Below are 27,344 nucleotides of genomic sequence, written 5' to 3' on the forward strand. Positions count from 1 at the left end.
TGGTGAGACTACCAAGGAGAAATTGGACTAGTTCTCCATAATGGGGATGAGGCCAAGTATGTCAGAAATTCAAATCACTTGTATTTTTCTTTAGTAGTACCATTCCCTGTAGTTAAGGTCAATAGAAAACTCCAACAAACCAATTCAGGCAGGATTTCTAAGTCAGACCCTTAAGAAAGAAGGTAGAGAAATCTGACCAATGAATGGTTTGCTACAGAATAAAGGATTGTGGAATGGGTACTGGAAGAAGAGGTAATTGTAAATAAGAGCTATGACCACATGACTGGTCTCAGAAATGAGGACTGTAATTGCCATAAAATGTTTAATCCTCAGCTTGGTTAAGAATACACTCGTGTGTGTGTGTGTGCATGCGCGCGCACATGCGCACGCATATGTGTGTATACCCACATTTGTATATTTGTATACACATAACAAATTTCTTTGCTTTCCTTCCACTTCTATTCCCTTATCATGTAAAATAAAATGAAATGAATTTATGTCATGGCAACTAATTTTTGTTAATTTGACATCATAGTGTTTAAGTTACCAGATATCAAGGAAGCTCTCATCAGGTATACGGTATAAAAATCACTGAAGTATTTTAACTCAATTTCTGGGGAAAGGTATAGTGCATTTTCAGCTTTACACAGCATAGTTGTATCATGTTAAGTGGAATTATGACCCTGCTATTGGGTTTAAGGAATTGTGTATGGGTGTCAAGCTGACAGTGGGTGGACTTGTGATAGTTCATTGTATATGCCAACTTGACTAGTGTGCAAGATGTCTAGATAATTGGATAAATATTATTTCTAGCTGTATGTGTGAGGGTGTGTCCAGAAAAAGTTGGCATTATGTCAATTGACTGAGTAAAGTAGAGGACTTTCCCTGATGCTGGTGAGCATCATCCTAATCCATTGAAAGCCTGAATGGAACAAAAAGCCAGAGGAAGTTGAATTCACTCTGCCTGGTTGGTTGATCTGTAATATTGGTACTTTTCTGCCCTTGGTGTTCTTGATCCTCGGTCCTTTCTTCAGAGCTGGTGGGTGGAATTTATACCTTTTATTGGCTCTCTTATTCTTACACTTTAGAACTACAACATCATATTTCCTGGGTCTCAAACCTTGCAGACCACAGATCATGGGACTTCTCAGGCTCCATGTTCATATGAGCCAATATCTTATAGTAGATATATTTTATACATATACATATGTATATATATTCATATTTATATATAATATTACATATTTATATGCATATTTCACTTATAGATTGGTAATTTATTAGTTCTGTATTCTGGACAACCCTGAGCAATATAAACTTTGCCACATTAGTGACTTCTTCTTAATCTGAGAAAGAGAGGGAAATATGATGCAACTGGTAGCTATTGAAGTCAAATAACTCTGTCTTAGAAGGTAACTTTTATGAAGAGGTATCATTATATGTTACAACATGTGTATTATCTTGTATACAAAATTAATTTGAGAAAAATGATTCAAAAGTTGACCCAGCATGACATTAAATTTTCTAATGAACAGATAGCCTTGCCATTAACCTTTGAGAAAGTGGGCTCTTAATTGGCTATCATCATTGCTAATCATGTTTTCAAGAAAAAAATATAGAATCATCCACAATACTTCATTTTTTGAAGAATATGTTCCCTTGAAACCTGCGTTCAGCTGCCCAAACAGAGATAAAAGTATGAAAGTCCTATAGGACAGGAGAAGCCATTGCCCTCACCCCCTCTCCTCTCTGTAACCCCTGACCTTCCCTTCAAAGATCTGTGAGACTTCTTGATGATCCTTCCTCTCTTCCTTGCACAATTCCCACTACTAACTGCTGCCCCTCCCTGGGGAGCTGGTGCTTTTTCTTTCAGTGGGAAGAATCAAAAATTCTGCCCCAGAAGGGTGAAAAGCTGAAATTGGAGGAGGGACAGAAGCAGTGAAGGCAATGGGGTAGTACATTCATAAGGTAGTGTTGTTTGAGGTCAGGCCCTAAATGTTGTCCTATCAGAGGAAAACAAGATGAGGGGAAATAAAGAATAAACCACTAGAGCCGCAGGCAGGACAAGAGATAGATTTCCAGGCTTCCAGGGCAAACAGAGGGATATCCAGGGGTTAAACATGCTTCCTGGTGATGAGGAAATATAGCCACATGTCCCCCACCCTTCTTCCAACCCAGCTCCAGCTCTAGACTTTTCTTTTCATCCCTCTTCCTCATTACAGTTGTGGCCCTAGCCATGTCCTCATGTTCCTGTGTCTCCTGTATGCTCTCTACCCTTCCCTCCCTCTTTTTGCGTGGATCCCATTACAATAAATTTTAAATAAAAACCTGTCTTTGAAAAAAATAATGACAATGGAAATCTTCAAAATACTTGCAGAGTGGGCGCCTGAGTGACTCAGTGGGTTAAGCTGCTGCCTTGGGCTCGGGTCGTGATCTCGGGGTCCTGGGATCGAGTCCCACATGGGGCTCTCTGCTCAGCAGGGAGCCTGCTTCCCTCTCTCTCTCTCTCTGCCTGCCTCTCCGTCTACTTGTGATTTCTCTCTGTCAAATAAATAAATAAAATCTTTAAAAAAAAAAAATACTTGCAGAGTGCTATTTAAGTAAGGAATAGAGAGTATGCAGAAACTGCATTTTCACAGGTCTAGTATCATTTGAAAGAGAATTTATCTAGTACTGTCCCAACCAAACAACATAAACTACTGAGGAAGGAACTCTAGAGATGGAACCCATCAATCTTTGTTTCCGCAAATGCTCCATGTGATTCTGAGGTCAACTAAAGTTTAAGAACCATTATTTTAAAATCAAAATCAAAACCTTCTGCACAGCAAAGGAAATAGTTATAAAAACAAAGAGGCAACCCACAGAATGGGAGAAGATATTTGCAAATGACAGTACAGACAAAAGGTTGATATCTAGGATCTATAAAGAACTCCTCAAACTCAACACACACAAAACAGATAATCACATCAAAAAATGGGCAGAAGATATGAACAGACACTTCTCCAATGAAGACATACAAATGGCTATCAGACACATGAAAAAATGTTCATCATCACTAGCCCTCAGGGATATTCAAATTAAAACCACATTGAGATATTGCCTTACACCAGTTAGAATGGCCAAAATTAGCAAGACAGGAAACAACATGTGTTGGAGGGGATATGGAGAAAGGGGAACCCTCTCTTCCACTGTTGGTGGGAATGCAAGTTGGTGCAGCCTCTTTGGAGAACAGTGTGGAGATGCCTCAAGAAATTAAAAATAGAACTTCCCTATGACCCTGCCATTGCACTCCTGGGAATTTACCCCAAAGATACAGATGTCGTGAAAAGAAGGGCCATCTGTACCCCAATGTTTATAGTAGCAATGGCCACAGTCGCTAAACTGTGGAAAACACCAAGATGCCCTTCAACGGACGAATGGATAAGGAAAATGTGGTCCATATACACTATGGAGTATTATGCCTCCATCAGAAAGGATGAATACCCAACTTTTGTAGCAACATGGACAAGACTGGAAGAGATTATGCTGAGTGAAATAAGTCAATCAGAGAGAGTCAATTATCATATGGTTTCACTTATTTGTGGAGCATAACAAATAGCATGGAGGACATGGGGAGTTAGAGAGGAGAAGGAAGTTGGGGGAAATTAAAAGGGGAGGTGAACCATGAGAGACTATGGACTCTGAAAAACAATCCGAGGGGTTTGAAGTGGCAGGGGTGTGGGAGGTTGGGGTACCAGGTGGTGGGTATCATAGAGGTCACGGATCGCATGGAGCACTGGGTGTGGTGAAAAAATAATGAATACTGTTATGCTGAAAATAAAAAAAAAATTAAAAATAAAAGAAAATAAAGAGGAACGTATGAATGAAGGAATAAATAAATAAATAAAGCCTTAAAGGCACTGAAAGGAAGAAAAAAAAGAACCATTATTTTAAAAGAAAAACAATAACAAAAGAAGGCCTAGACTACAGAGGTGTTCATAATACTGATATACTGATATACTGATAAGATTATCCCTAGCTAGTCTACAACACAGATTGTGAAAAACTGTTCAGGATTTGATTGGTATTTTTTTGAATTTTAAAAATAAACTCCTTTATCTTAGTTTATTATTTTGGGGTCTTTTCTTTTTGGTTTGTTTTCTTGGGGATTTTGTTTTGTTTTGTAGTTTAAAGCTTTGATTTGATTTCCAGTTGGTTAACATACAGTGTAAAATTAGTTTCAGGTGTAGAATCCAGTGATTCCTCACTTACATATAACACCTAGTGCTCATCACAAGTGCCCTCTTTAATACCCATCACCCATTTAGCCCACCCCCTGCCCATCTCCTCTCTAGCAAGCCTCAGTTTGTTCTCATAGCTAGAAGTCTCTTTTATGGTTTGCCTCTCTCTTTTATTTCCCCCCACCTTCATTTTTTTTCTTAAATTCCATATATGAGTGAAATCATATGGTATTTTTCTTTCTCTGACTTAGTCTAGTTCATCTACATCATTGCAAATGACAAGATTTCATTCTTTTTTACAGCTGGGTAATATTCCATTATATATATATATATATATATATATATATATATATATATATATATATATATATATATAAAATTGCATTCCATATTCTTATATAATGGAATAATAATATTCCATATATTATATTCCATATTATTCCACATATATATTCTGTGTGTGTGTGAGTGTGTATGTTTATAAATAACTCAGCTTTTCTTTATTCTTCATTCAATGATTCAATGATCATTTTGGGCTTTTCCCACAATTTGGGTATTATTGATGATGCTCCTGTCAATATTGAGGTACATGTATCCCTTAGAATTGGTATATTGGTATCCTTTGGGTAAATAACTTGTAGTGAAATTGCTGGATCATAGGGTAGTTCTATTTTTAACTTTTTTAGAAACCTCCATACTGTTTTCCAGAGTGGCTGCACAAGTTTGCATTCCCATGAACCACATCCTCACCAACATCTTTTGTTTCATTTATTTTTAATTTAAGCCATTTTGACAGGTGTGAGGTAATATCTCATTGTAGTTTTTATTTTTATTTCCCTGATGGTAAGTGACGTTGAACATCATTCCATGTGTCTGTTAGCCCACTATATGTCTTCTTTAGAAGCACTCCTGGGTATTTACCCCAAAGATACAGATGTTGTGAAAAGAAGGGCCATCTGTACCCCAATGTTTATAGCAGCAATGGCCACGGTCGCCAAACTATAGAAATAACCAAGATGCCCTTCAACGGACGAATGGATAAAGAAGGTGTGGTCCATATACACTATGGAGTATTATGCCTCCATCAGAAAGGATGAATACCCAACTTTTGTAGCAACATGGATGGGACTGGAAGAGATTATGCTGAGTGAAATAAGTCAAGCAGAGAGAGTCAATTATCATATGGTTTCACTTATTTGTGGAGCATAACAAATATCATGGAGGACAAGGGGTGTTAGAGAGGAGAAGGGAATTGGGGTAAAATGGAAGGGGAGGTGAACCATGAGAGACTATGGACTCTGAAAAACAATCTGAGGGTTTGAAGTGGCAGGGGTGTGGGAGGTTGGGGTACCAGATGGTGGGTATTATAGAGGGCACGGATTGCATGGAGCACTGGGTGTGGTGAAAAAATAATGAATACTGTTTTTCTGAAAATAAATAAATTGAAAAACTTAAAAAAAAAAAAAAGAAATATGTCCATTCTTCTTTTCTGCTCATTTCTTAACTGGGTTACTCTTGCTTTTTTGGTTGTTGAGTTGGTAAGTTCATTATAGATTTTGGATATTAACCCTTGATCAGGTATGTCATTTGCAAATATCATTTCCCATTCTAAAACTTGCCTTTTAGTTTTGTTGATTGCTTCCTTTGCTGTACACAAGGCTATTCTCTTTTTTTTTTTTTTAGATTTTATTTTTATTTATTTATCAGAGAGAGAGAGGGGGAGAGAGTGAGCACAGGCAGACAGAATGGCAGGCAGAGGCAGAGGGAGAAGCAGGCTCCCTGCTGAGCAAGGAGCCCGATGTGGGACTCGATCCCAGGACACTGGGATCATGACCTGAGCCAAAGGCAGCTGCTTAACCAACTGAGCCACCCAGGCGTCCCAACACAAGGCTATTCTCTTGATGAGGTTCCAATACCTCACTTTTGCTTTTGTTTCCTTGCCTCCAGGGTCTAGTAAGAAGTTATTACAGACAATGGAGAGCCCAGATGCCTCAGTCAATTAAGTGGCCAACACTTTTTTTCTTTTTTTAGGAAATCTTATACTTTATTAGAAAATTGTTTATTTCATACATATTTTTATTTTTGAAAATATGTCCTAAATTTTGCTAACAGTTTATCCTAGCCGTGGTTACATCTTATTTCCCATTCTTTATTAAAATTTAATTTGATTTAATTTTTTCAGTGTTCCAAAATTCATTGTTTATGCACCACACCCAGTGCTTCATGCAATATGTGCCCTGCAAAATACCCACCACCAAGCTCATCCAACCCCCCATCCAAAACTCTCAGTTTGTTTCTCAGAGTCCAGAGTCTATCTGCTTTGTCTCCCCCTCCAATATCTCCCAACTCACTTCTCCTCTCCATCTCCCCATGTCCTCTGTGTTATTCCTTATGCTCCACAAATAAGTGAAACCATATAATTGACTCTCTCTGCTTTACTTATTTCACTCAGCGTAATCTCTTCCAGTCCCAACCATGTTGATACAAATGTTGGGTATTCATCCTTTCTGATGGAGGCATACTATTCCATTGTATATATGGACCATATCTTCTTTATCCATTCATCTGTTGGAGGGCATCTTGGTTCTTTCCACAGTTTAGCGACCGTGGCCATTGTTGCTATAAACATTGGGGTACAGATGGTCCTTCTCTCCACTACATCTGTATCTTTGGGGTAAATACCCAGTAGTGCAATTTCAGGGTCATAGGGAAGCTCTCTTTTTAATTTCTTGAGGAATCGCCACACTGTTTTCCAAAGTGGCTGCACCAACTTGCATTCCCACCAACAGTGTAAGAGGGTTCCCTTTCTCCACATCCTCTCCAAAACTTGTTATTTACTGCCCCAGAAATGGACCTTCAACTCTATGGTCAAGTGGCCAACTCTTGATTTTGGCTTAGATCATGATCTCATTCCCTGGTACTGAGCCCTCTCCCTACTCAATCTCTCACTCTCTTTCTCTCTCTTTCTCTGGAATTTAAAAAAAAAAAAAAAAGCAAAAAAACAAAATAGAAGTTGCTACAGCTGATGTCAAAGAAGTCATTGCCTGTGTTCTCTAGGATTTTGATGGTGTCCTGTTTCACATTTGGGGCTACTACCCATTTTGAATTTATTTTCGTGTATGCTATATGAAAATGGTCCAGTTTCATTTTTCTACATGTTTCTCCAGTTTTCCTGAAAACTTTTGTTGAAGATACTGTCTTGTTTCCATTAGATATTCTTTCTTGCTTTGTTGAAGATTAGTTAACCATATAGTTTTGGATCCATTTCTGGGTTCTCTATTCTGTTCCATTGATCTATGTGTCCTTTCTTGGGACAGTGCCATACTAACTTGATCACTACTGCTCTATAATATAGCTTGAAATCCAGAATCATGATGCCTACAGCTTTGCTTTTCTTTTTCAAGACTGCTTTGGCTATTTGGGGTCTTTTTGTGGTTCCATACAAATTTTATAATTGTTTGTTTTAGTTCTGTGAAAAATGCTATTGGTACTTTCATAGGGATTGCATTAAATGAGTTGATTGTTTTGGGTGGTATAGACAATTTAACAATATTTGTTTATCCAGTCCATGAGCATGTAATGTTTTTTCATTTCCTTATGTTATATTCAATTTCTTTCAGAAGTGTTTTAAGCTTTTCAGAATACATTGTATCTCTTTGGTTAGGTTTACTCTTAGGCATCCTATGGGTTTTGATGCAGTTATAAATGGCATTGATTTCTTCACTTACATTTCTGCTGTTTCATTATCAGTTTATAGAAATGCAACAGATTTCTGTATGTTGATTTTGTATTCTGTGACTTTGCTGAATTCATATATCAATTCTAGCCATATTTTTGATGGAGTCTTACAGGTTCTCTACACAGAGTATCTTGTTGTCTGCAAAGAGTGAGTGTCTGACTTCTTCCCTGCTGGTTTAGAAGCCTTTTATTTCTTTCTGTTGTCTAATCATTGACCCTAGAACTTCCAGTACCATGTTAAACAATAGAGGTAAGATGGGACATCCTTGTCTTGCTCTTGACCTTTAGGGGAAAAGTTCTCAGTTTTCCCCAGTAAGGATGATTTTAGCTTGGGTTGTTCATATATGGCCTTTATGATATTGAGACATATTCCCTACATCCCTACTTTGCTGAAGGTTTTTATTAAGTAGTGATGTTGTACTTTATCAAATGATTTTTCTGCATCTATTGAGAGGATTGTATGGTTCTTGTCCTGTCTTTTATTAATGTGGTGTATCATGTTGGTTGATTCATGAATATTGAGCCACCCTTGTAACCCAGAAATAAATACCATTTGATTGCAGTGAATGATCTGTTTAATCTACTGTTGGATTCGATTTGCTATTATATTGTTGAGAATTGTTTGCATCCATATTCACTAGGGATATTGACCTGTAATTCTCCTTTTTAGTGGTGTCTTTGGTTTTGGGATCAAGGTAATGCTGTCCTTATAGAATGAGCTCCAAAGTTTTCCTTGCATATCTATTTTCTGGAATAGCAGGAGAAGAATAGGTATTAACTCGTTTTTAAATGTTTGGTAGAGTTATCCTGTAAAGCCATTTTCCATGGTCTTTGGTGTGTTGGGAGATTTTTGATTACTGATTTAATTTCTTTTTTTTTTTAAGAGTTTATTTATTTATTGAAAGACAGAGATCACAAGTAGGCAGAGCAGCAGGCAGAGAGAGAGACGGGAAGTAGGCTCCCTGCTGAGCAGAGCGCCCCATGCAGGGCTCAATCCCAGAACCCTGAGATCATTACCTGAGCCCAAGGCAGAGGCTTAACCAACTGAACCAGATTTCCTTGCTGGTTATAGGTCTTTTCAAGTTTGCTATTTTTTTCTAGTTTCAGTTTTGGTACTTATATGTTTCTTGAGATTTATCCATGTCTTCCAAATTCCCCACTTTCGTGGCATATAATTTTTCATAATATGCTCTTATAATTTGTATTTCTGTAGTGTTGGTTGTGATTTCTCCTCTCTCATTAGTGATTTTATTTAACTAGGGTCCTTTATTTTTCTTTTTGGTAAGTCTGGCTAGAGGTTTATCAATTTTATTAATTTTCTCATAGAATCAGCTCCTGGTTTTATTGATCTATTCTACTAGGTTGTTTTGTTTTTGTATCATTTATTTCTGCTCACATTTTTATTACTTCCTTCTTCTGTTGGCTTTAGGCTTCATTGGTTGTTCTTTTTTCTAGCATCTTTAGTTGTACAGTTAGGTTGTGTATTTGAGATTTTTCATGCTTCTTGATGTAGGCATGTATTGCTATATACATCACTTTTATAACCTCTTTTGCTGCTTCCCAAAGGTTTTCGATCATAATGTTATCATTTTTCATTGTTTCAATCACTTTTTTTTAATTTTCAGCATAACAGTATTCATTGTTTTTGCACCACACCCAGTGCTCCATGCAATCTGTGCCCTCTATAATACCCACCACCTGGTTCCCACAACCTCCCACGCCCCCGCCCCTTCAAACCCCTCAGATTGTTTTTCAGAGTCCATAATCTCTCACAGTTCACCTCCCCTTCCAATTTCCCCCAACTCTCTTCTCCTCTCTAACTCCCCTTATCCTCCATGCTATTTGTTATGCTTCACAAATAAGTGAAACCATATGATAATTGACTCTCTCTGCTTGACTTATTTCACTCAGCATAATCTTTTCCAGTCCCGTCCATGTCGCTACAAAAGTTGGGTGTTCATCCTTTCTGATGGAGGCATAATACTCCATAGTGTATATGGACCACATCTTCCTTACCCATTCATCTGTTGAAGGGCATCTTGGTTCTTTCCACAGTTTGGCGACCGTGGCCATTGCTGCTATAAACATTGCGTTACAGATGGCCCTTCTTTTCACTACATCTGTATCTTTGGGGCAAATACCCAGTAGTGCAATTGCAGGGTCAGAGGGAAGTTCTATTTTTAATTTCTTGAGGAATCTCCACAAATCAGTGGCTTTCTTATACACTAACAATGAAAATACAGAAAGGGAAATTAGAGAATCCATTCCATTTACTATAGCAACAAGAACCATAAGATACCTGGCAATAAACCTAACCAAAGAGGTAAAGGATCTGTACTTGATGAACTACAAAATACTCATGAAAGAAATTGAAGACACAAAAAGATGGAAGACCATTTCATGCTCTTGGATCGGAAGAATAAACATTGTTTAAATGTCTATACTAATAGAGCGATCTGTACTTTCAATGCCATTCTGATCAAAATTCACTGGCATTTTTCACAGAGCTGGAGCAAAAAATCCTAAAATTTGTATGGAATCAGAAGAAACTCCAAATTGATAAAGAAGTGTTGAAAAAGAGAAACAAAACTGGGGACATCATGTTGCCTGATTTCAAGTTATATTACAAAGCTGGGATCAGTAAGACAGCATGGTACTGGAACAAAAACAGACACATAGACCAGTGGAACAGAGTAGAGAACCCAGATATGGACCCTAAACACTATGGTCAAATAATCTTCAATAAAGCAGGAAAAAAATACAGTGGAAAAAAGACAGTCTCTTCAATAAATGGTGCTGGGAAAATTGGACAGCTATGTGTAGAAGAATGAAACTTAACCATTCTCTTACACCAAACACAAAGATAAACTTGAAATGGATAAAATACCTGAATGTGAGGCAGGAATCAATCAGAATACTAGAGGAGAACATAGGAAGCAACCTCTTCTACATCTGCCACAGTAACTTCTTTCATGATGACTCTAAAGGCAAGGGAAACAAAAGCAAAAATGAATTTTTGAGATTTCATGAAGATCAAAAGTTTCTACACAGCAAAAGAAATAGTCAAAATAAAACAAAGAGACAATGCATAGAATGGGAGAAGATATTTGCAAATGACACTACAGCCAAAGGGCTGATATCCAGGATCTATAAAGAACTCCTCAAACTCAACACACAGAAAACAGATAATCATGTCAAGAAATGGGCAGAAGACATGAATAGACACTTCTCCAATGAAGACATACAAATGCCTAACAGACACATGAAAAAATGGTCATCATCACTAGCCATCAGAAAGATTCAAATCAAAACCACTTTGAGATGCCACCTTATACCAGTTAAAATGGACAAAATTAACAGGACAAGAAACAGCAAGTGTTGGAGAGGATGTAGAGAAAGGGGCACTCTCTTACACTGTTGATGGGAATGCAGGTTGGTGCAGCCACTTTGGAAAACAGTGTAGAGATTCCTTAAGGAATTAAAAATAGAGCTACCTTATCACCCCACAATTGCATTACTGGGTATTTGCCCGGAAGATACAAATGTAGCGAAAAGAAGGGCCATCTGTAACCCAATGTTCATAGTGGCAATCGTCAAACTGTGGAAAGTACAAAGAGGCCCTTCAGATGAATGAATAAGGAATATGTGGTCCATATATACCATGGAGCATTATGCCTCCATCAGAAAGGATGAATACCCAAGCTTTGTATCTACATGGACAGGACTGGAAGAGATTATGCTGAGTGAAATAAGTCAAACAGAGAGAGTCAATTATCATATGGTTTCACTTATTTGTGGAGTATAAGGAATAACATGGAGGACATGGGGAGATGGAGAGGAGAAGGGAGTTGGAGAATTTGGAAGGGGAAACAAACCATGAGAGTCTGTGAACCCTGAAAAACAATCTGAGGGTTTTGGAGGGGAGGGTGGTGGGAGGTTGGGTGAGCCTGCTGGTGGGTATTATGGAGGGCACATATTGTATGGGGCACTGGGTGTGGTGCATAAACAATGAATTCTGGAACACTGAAAAGAAATTTTAAAAATAAATAAAAATTTTTAAAAATTGTAATAAAATAAAATGAATATATGGAGGTGTAGAAAATAAGCTGCAGAAAGTCTGAAATTAGGGTCAGGAATACTAGTAAAAATGTTACTACTATTGAGTGTTCTCAAACCAGAACCTATAGTAAAACCTCAAATCTATATTTTGCTTAAAATGTCCTCATTCTGGGGAAAGTTATATGCAAAATATAGATTTGAGGTTTTACTGTAGATATTGATTTAGTGAATCAATTATAAAGGCTAATAATCTGTATTCTACTTGAACTATAAGTGACCCAAACACATGTGACATGGCTAAACTATATGTGAGATGACATTGAGTTTGATGGGAAGATGAAGAGACAGATGGAAAGTGTTCAGAAGGTAGATGCAGTGCCTCTCTGACACATTTCAGGGTTAGTCATTAAAGAATGAATTATCACTTGGCAACTCGGTAGATTCTCATCAAAATTTGATTGAGAACTTAGATGCAGTGTCCAGTTTGTGGACATCCAGTGCATGTGTACTTTGTAGTTTGAGTCTACTGCAAATCATGAATTGAAAATCATTGGGGTAGACTGAAGGCATAGTTATGTATGACCTATCTGTTGGAGAATACATAAAGTGAAGAGAATGGTGAATAACTAAACTGACAACGTATGTTAAAGTGGAGTAAGATATATGTCACTTTTAGGTAACCAAACTGATCCTCTTTTCTACGACATAATTTTGATGCCAGCAAACTCTACCACCCATCATAGGTCCCAAAAGTGCTACAGTTGACTTTCCTATCTCCCTGACAACTAGGGTGAGGGGATATGATGTAGGTGTGGTAACTCTACATCACTCACACTAGAGTTGAAATTTGGATTGAGGGAGGAAGAGGGACAAGGACAAAAGATAATCTGAATTTCAAAGACAGCCAAGACACAATATGAAGGTTCCAGCAAATGCACCCTGCATCCACACCAGTGACTCTGTCCATGTGAACAGTGGCATTCTCACATAGCAGTGGTGACCACAGCCCTCATGGAGTCAATGTTGGAACATAATTTTTGCTATTGGCAGATGGCCATGCTTGCTTCTGTTCCTGCCCATTTTTTCTCAGCAGAATCCTTTAATTTCCCAGGATTTCCCTGTTAGATTCCATTCCAAAAAATTTCTCGTTGAAACTAATAGTTCTGACTGGCAGTGAATAAAGACAGGGAGAGACCAGGAAAGGATACTGAGCAGAGTGATCAAGATGAGTGATGAGTATCATGAACACACAGAAAGGAAGATAGTTAAAAAGGACAAAGAAAATTATGGTACCAACACTAAAATAAATGCTCTACTAGGATAAGGAGTGAACAGGTGTGATTGAGCATGGAAACTAAGAGATGGCTTTAGCAAGAGCAATTTCTGTCATGTGATGCAGTGGAGGCCAGAGCATAATGGCACTGAATGGGAAACAATTGCACAACAGTGAGAAGGGAAGCAAGATTGAATATTCCAAGTATGTGGACAACAGTTGTTATATGTCTACTGCAGGTGGACAAATAGAACATTTTTCCTTGACGTGGCTTTATTAAAATTTTTCAAAACAGAGAAAGCCATAAAAAGAAGAAAGAAGACAGCAGAAGGAGAAGTTTGGGTAGGTGAAGATCACAAGGTGCAGGAACAGAAATAGGCAGAGAATAATAGACATATGGCTAGATGAGTGTGGGAAAGACAAGTAAAAAAGGATTAAGAATCTATCAGGGGTGACTGGGTGGCTCACTGGGTTAAGAGGCAGACTTTCAATTTCAGTTCTGGTCATAATCTCAGAGTCCTGGGATTATGCCACATATTAGACTATGCAGTCAGCCTGACATCTGCTTGAGGATTCTCTCTCTCTCTCTCTCTCTCTCAATATGCCCTTCTACCCACTTTCACTCTCTCTCTCTCTCTCTTTCTAAAATAAAGAAATCAATATTTAAAAGAAAAAACTAATGTATTAGAGAAAGACTATGGACAACAAAAAAGTAAAAGCCTAGGTTTTAGGGATAAATGTTTATTTTAACCCTGGGTGTTGTTTAAAGTTGTCAACAATGGGAATCTTTTCTTTCCTTATTTTATTCAAATGTCCAAATTTATTTTTCTATGGGATATTTGTATGTAACAGATTTTCCGGTTAAATTTTACATCACAAACTTTACTCATAAATATATTAACACTGCCTGAAATGTTTTTCATATTTAAACGCTGCCTTACATTTGCTATAACAATGATTAGGACTGACTTTTTTCTAGAAATCCTTATGGTTTTACTTGAGAACACCTTTTCTCTACCAGTGTTTTTGCAGAATAAAATTGAGGCAGAATGGAGTGTAATACAGGTGATATAAATAACAAAGCTACTAATTTCACATGATAGAGGTATTTTTATTTGAAAAGCTTTCTAGGCAATTCCAAATCACTAAATAATGAAAAAATCTCAAATTCAGTTTTCGTGGGTACTTACTAAGCTATAAATGCTGGAAAGAGAAGTGAAGAAGCACCTACTGCCTATTTCCTGCTACATGTATATAAATAGTCAATGAAATGCTTGTCAGAAGTGGGAGATAGGATAGAGTTAATACACAATTGACTTACCTTAAAAGTTTGATTCAGAAAATGTGATCAGTTAACGTAATAGAGCTTTTAATCAGAATAAGCAGAAAAGATTACTTATGTAGAAATCATTATGGAATGATATTTAAATATAGTTTAAATTGTTGAACACTCTAGTTCATGAATACTTATAAAGTCCTTAGAGATATGTTAAGAAATAATAAAACATTGTTAAAGGGAGTAATTCAGTCTTACAGCTATTTTGCTTACTAGAGGAGAGTCATTAAGATTTAATATGTAAATTATTCAGTATTTATTTCCCATTACTTACCTGGCTTTTAGGCTCTTGTAAACCCAATGTAAAATTATTAAAATTCAAGAGTATGTCAAACTTATATATAAAGAATAATGAATTTTATAGTAATCATTTCTCTCTTATCCATATCTTATAAGAAACTGAGAAAATTCTTTTGAAGTGTTAGGTTTTCTAAAGTAGATAAGAAATGCAGTAGCACTGAAATGACCAAAACATGTGTATTAACTTCTTGAACACTGATTCACTTTGGAGGCTTCCTTTAACAAGCTCAGGAGAATGTTGTTTATATCAATTTGTTTCAAGCACAAGGGTCAACCAGTTTTACAACTCTGGGATTTTTGCCAGAATAGGAAGGAATGAAAAACTAAAATTCTCCCAATAGCACCAAAGGCTTCCCTTTAGGACAAAGCTAAATTGTTCTTCTGGACAATGTAAACTTCAACATGTGTGAAAAGTCCAGGTAGCTCATAGGGCATTATAGACTCTGAAACCATAAACATCAAATCATCATAGATATTATATTTTGTGCCCCTATTTTCCACTACTAATGATGCCTCTGAAATATTTATGCATATTTAAATGTAAAAATGTTGATGCTTTCAGTGCTTTGATTAGTATGATCACATCTGAGCCAGTCATACGTGATTTTAATGAAGCCAAAGTGCTGCATTCCCTTCAGGGGAACCTTAACTACAGGTGTCCTTTTCATACAAAGTGCAGCTCATGTTCCAGAACTACACTGAACTTTCACACTTTAATTTGTGACAGGTGAGAAATCTTACTTCACAAAGGTCAAGGGAAGGTGAAAGGGAAAACAAAACAAAGGACCATAGTGGGAGTTGGCATATATCCATGCTTCTCAAACATTAATGCCTGTGAATCTCCTAGTAATTTTCTGAAAATGCAGATTCTCTTTTGATAAGTCGGGCAGGATGTCCAAAGTCTTCATTGACAAGGTGATGACCTGGACATTTGTTACCCTTAGAGCCTTCCATCCTTGGAGGACCCAGATGATCTCAGAGCTAGAACATTAGAGAAGCACATAAAGAAGAGAGGTAAATGTAGCTGGCATCCAAAGAGAAGCAAGAGGAGCCAGATGGGATGAGAAAGACCAACATGGTTGGGCTCACATGGGATCTGAAGGGTAGGTCAGGCACTTTGATTTTTATCCCAATTTTAAGGACAGGTAGTGAGATATTTTGAACACAGTGGTAAGGTGTTCATACTTACCTTTCAACATTTAGAGAGAAGTGACATAATGTTCACTCAGAAAATAATAACATTATATGTGTCAAAAGAGTACAATGTACAAATTGTTTTGATTTAGCATCTAAAGAGGAGTAAAATTGCTTAACCGCCACATGGGACTTGATGGCAGCAAAAGGGAAAGCAAAGGGCCTATATTCTGATGTAGTCATTAATCAGTTATTCTGTGTTCTTAGACTTTGTGTGTGAAAGCCAAAGAAAGGGGGGAAATAAACTACATAGATAAAAGAGAAACCCTGTCATAACTTAGTAGAAGGGTGTGTAAGCAATATGTGCACTGGGAATTTCAACATAATCCAAACTTGAGTTAAATCAAATTCTTCTCATCAATTTTGTGTATTTATCTCTCACCTCATATTGTGGTCCATCTACAGTACAAAAGTCTGTATTGCTGCTTCAATATTAGTAGTCTTCTCAATTTTAGTTATTTTCTTAAAGATATCTATTTATTTATTTATTTATTTAGAGAGAGAGAGAGAGAGAGAGAGCACAGAGGAAGCATTAGAGGGAGAAGCAGACACCCCACTGAGCAAGAGCAGGATGCAGGACTCGATCCCAGGACCCTGACATCATGACCGGAGCAGAAGGCAGATGTTTAACCAACTGAGCCACACAGGTGCCCCTCAATTTTAGTTATTTTAAGTGGTGGGTCAATGTATCTCACTATGGTCATTTGATTTTCCCAATGATGAATTTTATTGAACATATTTTTGTGTCTCCATTTAATATCTGTGTATCTTGTTTACTGAAGTGTCTACATAAATATTTTCTCTTTTTTAAATTGAGTTATATATTTCTTATTTTTTAGCTTTGATATTCTTCTTCTATTCTGCTTATGAAGCTCTTATCAGATACATGATTTGCAAATATTTACTCAATGACCTTGATCTTCTTTCCCTTTCATAAGATATCACATTTATTCCTTATGGAGCAACTACTGTAGACCTATTGGTAGATATTTGTGTACCAGAAATTGAGAAATATAGTCAACAAAATTCAAGGTCCATTTATCTAGGTGAAATTTCTAACCATCCAGTGGTGGGTCATGGGGAGACATCTCTTCTAAGGTAAAGGATAAGTTGCTGCATCTGGCCCTCTTACAACCAAAAGAAACATATAACACCTATTGGGAGCCTGTGGATTTTGGAGCCAATGTCATCTTCATTTGGGTGTATTATTCCAACCCACTTACCAAGTGTCCAGGAAAGCTGTTCGTTTTAAGTGTGACTCTGAACAGAAGAAGGATTTACAAAGGTGTAAACAGCTGTACAAGATGCTCTACTCCTTGGGTCACATGATCCACCAAAACTAATGGTAATTGAAGGCATAGTGGGAGATAAGGACACTTTTTGGAGACTTGGGCAGGTCTCTCTGTAGGCAAATCACAGCACAGGCCCTTAGGTTTAGAGCTAAGCCATGCTATCACTGCAGACAATTACTCTTCATTTGAAAACCAGAAGGATGGACTAGAAAGAACTAGAACTAGAAGGATGGAATTGTCATTAATGGAAATGGGTAAGAGGGTGGTTTGGGGAGTAGGTTTGGCAAAGAAAATCAAAGTTCCTATTCATTTAGGTTTTTGTCTTCTCCACCTTCCTAGTCTTCTTGCACATCTATTCTCATTCATTTTACTGCTCAAACTGTTCCTTCCTTGTGCCCATGACTTAAGCCTACTGCTGAGAACTACTGGCATTCACTGAGCATCAGTGAATCCTGTGTGTCACTCAAGGCCAAATAAGTTGTTGTCCTCTGGGAACATCTTTCTATATCACTTTTTATTTCAGAGAATAATTACTAAAAGGGATTTTTTTAATGTTTATAATTAAAACAACAAGTAGTCATTGTTATTCATGTTGCAGAGTCACTTGATGTGGTCACAAAATGCATAAGTTTCACACTAAATGAGCAGTTCATGGAGAAATTTGTTGATCTTAGAAACCATAGTAGAGGGCTTGATCTGCTTCAGACCTATGAGTACATTGATCTCAGCAGTACAGTTGGGGGGAAAAAGAAATAAATTTGCCAGTTGTTGGTCTCTGCTATTGACCCAGATGAGTCAGTACATTGCATCAACTTGGAATAAGTGGTATCCCAGTAAACTCTATTCTGTTGATAATATACTCTAAAGTTACATACATACTTACCAAAAGCAGTGAACCCATTGGATGAATATAGACCTCCCCAAAAGATGTAATTACTGGGCCATTTTAAAGAGTAAAATTTATTTTTTTTCCTTTTTTTTTTAATTAATTTTTTATTTTTTATAAACATATATTTTTATCCCCAGGGGTACAGGTCTGTGAATCACCAGGTTTACACACGTCACAGCACTCACCAAAGCACATACCCTCCCCAATGTCCATAATCCCACCCCCTTCTCCCAAACCCCCTCCCCCCAGCAACCCTCAGTTTGTTTTGTGAGATTAAGAGTCACTTATGGTTTGTCTCCCTCCCAATCCCATTATTTTTAACGTACAAAGAAATTTTACTTTCTGGTCTTGATGACAAGTAAATGCATCATGAGCAGCAACCCTTGAATCTTCTCTTCATATTCTTTTTTTTCCCCTAATAGAACAGTGAACCTTGCAATAAGGTTTTTTCCTTCCTCCCATCCCCCAGTGGCATCCAGGAAAAATAGTCAATTAGTGTTTGTGCCCATGAATTACTAAGATCCTTCCAACTTCTCTGAGGCAAAGAGAATTATATGGTTTATATGATGAAATCAATAGCTTTTTTAAAAATTAGCATATACTGTATTATTTGCTTCAGGGATACAGTTCTGTGAATCATTAGTCTTATACAAATCACAGTCCTTACCATACCACATACCCTCTCCAATGTCCATAATCCAGCCACCCATCCCCACCACCACCACCAAACCCAGCCACCCTAAATTTGTTTCCTCAGATTAAGAGTCTGGGGATTTTTCTCCCTCCCCAGTCACATCTTGCTTCATTTTCCCCCTCTTCCCTCCTTGACCTCCCCACCTATCTCTCAAATTTCCCATATCAGAGAGATCATATGATAATTGTCTTTCTCTGATTGACTTATTTTGCTTAGCATAATACCCTCTCGTTCCATTCACATCAATACAAATGACAAGATGTTGTGGGGTTTTTGTTTTTTTTTTTTTTTGAGATTTTATTTATTTATTTGACAGACACATGTCCAAGAAGGCAGAGAAGCAGGCGGTGGGGGGGAGAAGCAGGCTCCCTGCTGAGAAGAAACCCCAATGTGGGGCTCAATCCCAGGACCCTGGGATCATGACCTGAACCTAAGGCAGGGGCTTGATGACTGCCTATTATTCCATTGTGTATATATACCACATCTTTATCCATTCATCTGTTGATCGACATCTAAGTTCTTTCCTTAGTTTGGCTATTGTGGACTTTACTGCTATAAACATTCGGGTGCACATGCCCATTCAAATCACTACAATTCTCTCTTTAGGGTAAATATCCAGTAGTGTGATTGCTGGGCCATGGCGTAGCTCTATTGCCAACTTCTTGAGGAACCCTCATACTGTTTTCCAAAGTGGCTGTGTCAGCTTGCTTTCCCACCAACAGTTTAAGAGGGTTCCCCTTTCTCTGCATCCTTGCCAACCTCTGTCATTTTCTGACTTGTTAATTTTAGCCATTCTGACTGGTGTGAGATGGTATCTTACTATGGTTTTGATTTGTATTTCCCTGATGCTGAGAGATGTTGAGCACCTTTTCATGTGTCTGTTGGCCATTTTGGATGTCTTCTTTGCAGAAATGTCTGCTCATGTTTTCTGCCCATTTCTTGATTGGATTATTTGTTCTTTGGGTGTTGAGTTTGATAAGTTCTTCATGGATTTTGGATACTAGTCCTTTATCTGATATGTCGTTTGCACATATCTTCTCCCATTCTGTCAGTTGTCTTTTGGTTTTGTTGACTGTTTCCTTTGCTCTACAAAAGCTTTTGATCTTGATGAAGTCCCAATAGTTCATTTTTTTTTTCCTTTCTTCACTTCCTTTGGTGATGTTTCTAGGAAGAATTTATTGCCGCTGAGGTCGAAGAGGTTGCTGCCAGTGTTCTCCTCAAGGATTTTGATGGATTCCTGTTTCACATTGAGTCATTCATCAATTTTTGAGTCTATTTTTGCGTGTGGTGTAAGGAAATGGCGCAGTTTCATTTTTCTGCATGTGGCTGTTCAATTTTCCCAACACCATTTGTTGAAGAAGCTGCATTTTTTTTCACTGGATATTCTTTCCTGCTTTGTCAAAGATTAGTTGACCATAGAGTTGAGGGTCCATTTTGGGGACATCTATTCTGTTCCATTGATCTATATGTCTGTTTTTGTGCCAGTATCATACTTCTTGTTTATTACAGCTTTTTAATAGAGCCTGAAGTCTGGAATTGTGATACCATCAACTTTGGTTTTCTTTTTCAATATTCCTCTAGCTATTTGGGGTCTTTTCTGGTTCCATACAAATTTCCTTGGAAAAAAAGTGGTATTTTGATACGCATTGCTTTATATGTGCAGATTGCCTTAGGTCTCATAGAACTTTTCACAATATTTGTTCTTCCAATCCATGAGCATGGAATATTTATCCATTTCTTTTGTCTCCCTCAATTTCTTTCATGAGTAATTTATAGAAATAAGGAAGGTATCAAGTATACAACCTAACCCTACACCAGAAAGAAAGCATAAATCCTGCAGGAGCTTGAGAAAGAACAGCAAAGAAAGCCTCAACCCAACAGCAAAGAAAGCCTCAACCTAAACCATAAATAATTAAGATCAGAGTAGAAATCAATGAAATAGAAACCAAAAAACAATAGAACAAATTAACAAAACTAGGAGCTGCTTCTTTGAAGGAATGAATAAGATTAATAAACCCCTGGCCAGACTTATCAAAAAGAAAAGAGAAAGGATCCAAATAAATAAAATCATGAATGAAAGAGGAGAGAGAACAAATGACACCAAGGAAATACAAACAAGTATAAGAACATATTGTGAGCAACTATACACCAGCAAATTTGACAATCTGGAGAAATGGATGCATTCCTAGAGACACATAAATTACCAAAACTGAACCAGAAAGAAATAGAAAACCTGAACAGACCCATAACCAGGAAGGAGATGTAAGTAGTCAACAAAAATCTCCCAACAAACAAGAGACCAAGGCCAGATGGCTTCCCAGGGGAATTCTACCAAATTTAAAGAATTAATGGTCATTATTCTGAATCTGTTCCAAACAATAGAAATGGAAGGAAAACTTCCAAACTCATCTTATGAGGCCAGCATTACCTTAATCCCAAAACCAGACAAAGATCCTGCCAAAAAGGAGAATTACAGACCAATATCCTTGAGGAACAGGGATACAAAAGTTCTCACCAATATATTAGCCAATAGGATCCAACAGCACATTAAAAGTATTATTCACAACAACCACGTTGGAATTTAATCCTGGACTGCAAGATTGGTTCAACATCTGCAAATCAGTGTGATACAATGTATTAATAAAAGAAAAAACAATAACCATGATACTATCAATAGATGCTGAAAAAGCATTTGACAAAGTATAGCATTCTTTCTTCATCAAAACTCTTTCACAGTGTAGGGTTAGAGGGTACATACCTCAATATCATAAATCGATCTATGAAAAGCCCACAGCTCATTCTTAATGGGGAAAAGGTTAGTTTTTCAGGAACACAGAACAGGGCTGGAACACAGAAGGGTCAGGAACACAGAAGGGCTGTCTACCATCACCCCACTATTCAGCATAGTACCAGCAGTCCTAGCCTCAGCAATCAGACAACAAAAAGAAATAAAAGGCATCCAAATTGGTGAAGAAGATGTCAAATTCTCACTCTTTGCAGATGATGTGATACTTCATGTGGAAAACCCAAAGGATTCCACTCCAAAATTGCTAGAACTCATACAGGAATTCAGTAAAAAGTGTCAAGATATAAAATCAATGCACAGAAATCAGTTGCCTTTCTATTACACCTACAGCAAGACAAAAGAAAGAGAAATTAAAGAGTCAATACCATTTACAATTGCACCCAAAACTATAGGATACCTAGGAATAAACCTAACCAAAGAGGCAAAGAATCTTTACTCAAATAGTAAATTTAGATAAATAACAAATTCCTATATTTGAGATAAACATTTCAGTTACCTGAGTTTAGATAGGGATATCTGAAAAAAGTTGATTAAAAGCTCTATATGAGTCAAAGTTCAGGGTTACGAGAAATGTTAATCCAGTCTTCTGCAGCAGTAACAAAAGTATAGATATCAAGAACAATGAATATATTTAAGAGGATTCTGTTCTTTGATGGTCAGCCTACCTAGGAAATACTGTCTTCATATTTAGACCTGATATTCAGGCTGTAGATACTTTCTGGCGCTTATGAGAGGAAGCATTGAATAAATATGGCAAGTAGACTTGACCCTTGAATAATGTAGGGGTTAGACTACTGACCCTTTCACACAATCAAAATTCCATGTATAGCTTTTTCACTCCCCCAAAACATAACTATTATTAGCCTACTTTTGATCAGAAAGCCTTACCAATAACATAAAACAGACAATTGAGACATATTTTGTATGTTATGTGTATTATATGCTGTATTCTTACATAATGTAAGTTAGAGAAAAGAGAATGTTACCAAGAAAATCATAAGGAAGAGAATATACATTTACAGTATTATGCTATTAAAAATCTGCATGTATGTCAGTCTGTGCAGTTAAATTGTGCTATTCAACGTATTCAATTTTGTATTGCAAATATGTAGGAAGAAGTTTATAATTGACAGACTGAAGGGAAAAATGGAAAAAAAAGATTTGTGTAGTTCCAAAAGTAAAACAAGCCCTAGAAAGTCGAATTTGGTTTAGAGTTGGTATTAAGACATTACTAATAATTAAAATAATGTATAAATGGGAGAGGATGGTTTGTAAAGTCATCAGCTATCTTCCTATGTTGTTGAGGAAATTTATGGTAATTAAAGGTGCCATTTGTTGAGTGCTGAGATCCTCTGCTTTATGCTTTATGTATATTCTTTCAATAGGTCTTTTGTAATCACCATTCACTTACTACTTATTCCTGCCTTGAGATCCTATAAGGATGTAGATTTATTTGTATGTAGACCCAGGAGGTTTTGCTTCTAATGCTGGCTCTACCAATTACTTGTTACCTTGTACAAGTTATTTGTACCTCTTGCCTCGGTGCCCTCATTTATAAAATTTATACATCCTTCATAGGGCTTTAGGGAGGATTAATACACAAAGCATGTGCAGAACAGTACCTGGCACAATGAGCCTCAGTAATTGTTAACTGTTAATGTTCTTTTACTTTAATCTGGTAGCATCTTTTTGAATAAAGTGCTTTAAAGAAAAATTCACAATATTAAAGTATTCCTTTCTCACTTTTAAAAAAAATATTTTAAAATTTATTTTAGAGTGAGAGAGGAGAGAGATAGCATAAGTATGGGGAGGGGCAGAGGGAGAAAGAGAGAATCTTAAGCAGACTCCCCGCTGAGCATGGAATCCAGCACAGGGCTCTTTTTCAGGACCCTGAGATCACCACCTGAGCAGAAACCAAGAGTGAGATGCTCAACCCACTGCACCATCCAAGGCCTCCTTTCTCACTTTTTGATAAAAGATCTAATTAGTCCATGAAACTGTCATTGTGGGAAAAAAACTGTCTGAAATCGTGATAACATATCCTTTTTTTCTCTTTTTTCAAAATCAGATCTTTGACGTTGCCAGTTCCTTTCCTCTTCTTTAATCTTGAATTGATGTGCTTTGGGGCTGTGATTGGACTTTGTGCTTGCATTTGCCGGAGTTTGTATCCCACCATTGCCACCGGCATTCTCCATCTCCTTGCAGGTGAGTCTTGTACCTTTTATCTTCTTCCTGTTTCCATAGAGACAGAGTCATAATTCTTAAACATTCACATATTGTTGCCCTGTCGTGTTGCCTAAAAAGCTCTTAGGATGCTCTTACTTAGTTATGTTTTGTTTTCCTCAAAGATTGTACGCTGGAATCAGTGAGTTGTTATGTTGCTGGAATTGAGCTACTCCACCAGAAGCTAGAGCTGCCTGAGAAGGTGTCTGGTGAATTTGGATGGTGGTTCTGCCTGGCTTGCATCTCAGCTCCCTGACAGTTCATGGCTTCTGCTCTCTTCATCTGGGCTGCTCATACCAACAGGAAAGAGTAACCTTAATTAAAGCATATTGTGTGGCATGGGTGGGAAGCTACCTGCTTTGCAATTGCCATTTTATTATTTCTCAATATTAATATTTCCCCCTTGTCCCCCCCCACTGTTTTTAATTTAATTTTTTTTTCTTTGTGGATATTTCCTAAAACTCCATTCTATCTATTTACAGACAATTGTTTCTTAATACCACTAAACCTTATATGGATAATTCTGAATGAGTCCATCTTTTAAACAAACTAATCTAGGTTTAGAGTCCAGACAGCAAGAAATGGGTAGACAGCTGCCACACATTTGTGAAAGAAAACTGATAGTGGGAAATTAATCCAAACACATCTACTGAAGTCTGTTAAAGTTTCCAGGTAAACCGATAGTAAATAACGATCTGTTGAACTAGAAACTCTATTTAGAGTCTCTGAGAAGCCTCTCATTGTTGTCAGAATCTGTGGTCACTTTGCCATTGTAGATAGCCTGTCAGCCAGAGCATTAATGCTCTTTTCAAAGACTTAAGTGATATAAAATAAGGAGATTATCTAAGAACCTTTTACCCAAATACAGCTTTATTCAAGGTGAAGTATGGCAGCTGTTTAACCAGACTGTGTCTGTCTATAAGAATGGAAGTGAAAAATACAGTGTTTACTTGAAATTTTAACTTTGTAAACTGTAAGAATTCCAATTCAGCTAGACAAGAGGATTAACCTAATTTTACTTCACTTTTTTTTTAAGCTTTCCTTAATGTCAGTAGGATTTTCAGTACAACCAAACTATTTTGGATATTTGCTCCTTGCCTCCTCACACATCAGGCTTATTAAAAGTGCTTTCTTTCTAACACGACCTTGGGGTCACAGAGTAAAATTTTCCAACTCCTATCTTATTTATTCCAGCTCAGTACCATGAAGAAGTTTCCTCCATAATGACCCTCCAGAGCTAGGAAAACTACCACAAGACCTATAGCTATGGGTGGTCATTAACTTACAACTAATATCTTTATTTCTTGTGGTGAAATAACGTGCTTTTCCTTGTCTAAATCCCTTCCCGGTGTGCATCAACATTATTTAACATGTTCTAATTCAGTCATTATTTTTATTAATATGTCTATAAACACTGAACATTAAAAAATCTTATTTATTCCATTACTGTAGACTTCATAGATTTTTAAAAGGTAACAGTAAAATCTTACAGTATCCTAAATCGGTCTTTTTAAAAAAATAATATTAAAAATGAGAAGAAACTCCATTGTGTATCATGTCTGAGTTGATTTAAATCTCACTATTTCAGGATAAAGAAGTACAGGATTCTGAACGAGTGTCTCTGTGGTTCTTCAGAAAATGCCTTGTATCTGGCGTCTCTGTTTTATCCTCCAAAAAATATGGGAAGTCCTTGCACCCATAAAGAGCCTCTTTATCCATTATTTTTGAGAGTTTTAAAAACATGTTTTCAGAGTAGTTTTGTGGCCCTGTGTGTCCTATTTAACATGGCTAGATTTTTAAAAAGTCATATAATGGCTGTGGGTATTTGTGTTCTATAGCATAGAAATAATCAAGTCTGCTTACAGACTTACAGTAGAGCCAGTACTACTCTGCAGCTGATAACCGCCTATGCAGTTGCTGCTTATTCGCTTTTCTACCTCTTCCTCACTCTTCAAGTATTGTACCTTTCAGCACCTTCCATGGAAGGCAGAAAACCTAAACAAAGATACAAAGCACTTGGGCATGGGGTTTTAAAATTATTGACTAACTTGGCATTTTTCTATTAGGAATTTATTTATTTAGGACAATATCCCTGCCTCTTGTCACCCCAAAGTTGTCTGTGAATGAGAGCCCAGCATCAGTCTTTTAATATGCACTGTGGAAAGTCAGGCACTATGGCACTATTGGACCTTGTGAGTTACAGCCTCACTGGTAGTATCCTGAAGCATGGGATGCGGGCACCATAAGCCCTGGTGTTGAATATATGTTGTGATTGGTATTTCAAGCATATTTCAAAATAGCTGAGGTCATCCTCTCTTGAGAAGACTTTGTTAGAACACATGGGGTGGGTTGTTTCATTTAATGCAAAAATTAGTTTTCCAGCTGTCTCCTGTTTCTAATTAGGTAGAATCAATTTCATATGATTTCATGTGATTTTAATAGCAAAGAAATAAGTTATTTTTATCATAGTGCTGAGGGCACCACCTTAATGAAGTAATCAGTGAACAGTTAACAAGACAAGCTGATGTGATAGACCTCATGATGGGAGAAGAAAACAGTACACCCATGATTGCTGAATTGTTTAATTTAATCTAATCATGAGCATACATGACAGAAATAGAGATGGTGGGATACTATAAATGATGTCTGACACAAATATTTAAAAATTTTAATATGTCATGAAAGAAAAGAGAAGCAAGAAGTTTATTCTATATTACAGGAGATCAAATAATGATAATAAAGCAAATAATGACCCTTAATTGAATTCTTGATGAAAAAATAAATTGCTAGAAAGGAGAATTTTGGGAAAATTTTAATATGAGCATCATATTAGGTGATATTAAATTTATTGGGGATAATAATTATATGATGGGGTGCCTGGATGGCTCAGTCAATTAGTGTCTGTCTTCAGCTCAGGTCATGATCCTGGAGTCCTGGGATCAAACCCAAACACCTGGAGCTCCTGCTTCTTCCCCTCCCACTTATTATCCCTCCCTCTTTCTCTCTCTCTCTCTCTCCCAAATAAATAAACAAAATCCTTAAAAATATGATATGACAGTGTAGGGAATCTCTTTGTTCTTTTGAGATATATGTTGAATTTATGGATAAACTGTCATAATCTTATATATATGTATAGACATAAATACATACATTAAATATGTATATATACACATTTGCAGATGTATTTTGGGGCAAAGGTGGTGCAAGGTTACAATCATCTTGATATAAAAAAATTCATGGACATTCTCTCAACTTTTCTGTAGGTTTGAAATTTTTCAAAATAATCTGGAGGAAAATGTCATTGATTCACATTTTTCTTG

General features: G+C 37.0%; 1 protein-coding gene across 1 annotated transcript; it reads left to right on the forward strand.

The window, feature by feature from the left end:
- Window positions 1–18,063: 18,063 nt before the first annotated feature.
- Window positions 18,064–24,322, forward strand: LOC309846446 (claudin domain-containing protein 1-like; the record flags this gene model as incomplete). The annotated part of the gene is made up of 3 exons (XM_082695357.1): window positions 18,064–18,125; window positions 23,870–24,015; window positions 24,150–24,322. 3 exons carry the CDS (start codon window positions 18,064–18,066, stop codon window positions 24,278–24,280), a joined length of 339 nt encoding a protein of 112 aa, XP_082551483.1. The 3' UTR covers window positions 24,281–24,322.
- Window positions 24,323–27,344: the final 3,022 nt, after the last annotated feature.

This window comes from Mustela nivalis (genome assembly GCF_964662115.1).
Source record: "Mustela nivalis genome assembly, chromosome: 1".
In the NCBI taxonomy this organism is placed as follows: Eukaryota; Metazoa; Chordata; class Mammalia; order Carnivora; family Mustelidae; genus Mustela; species Mustela nivalis.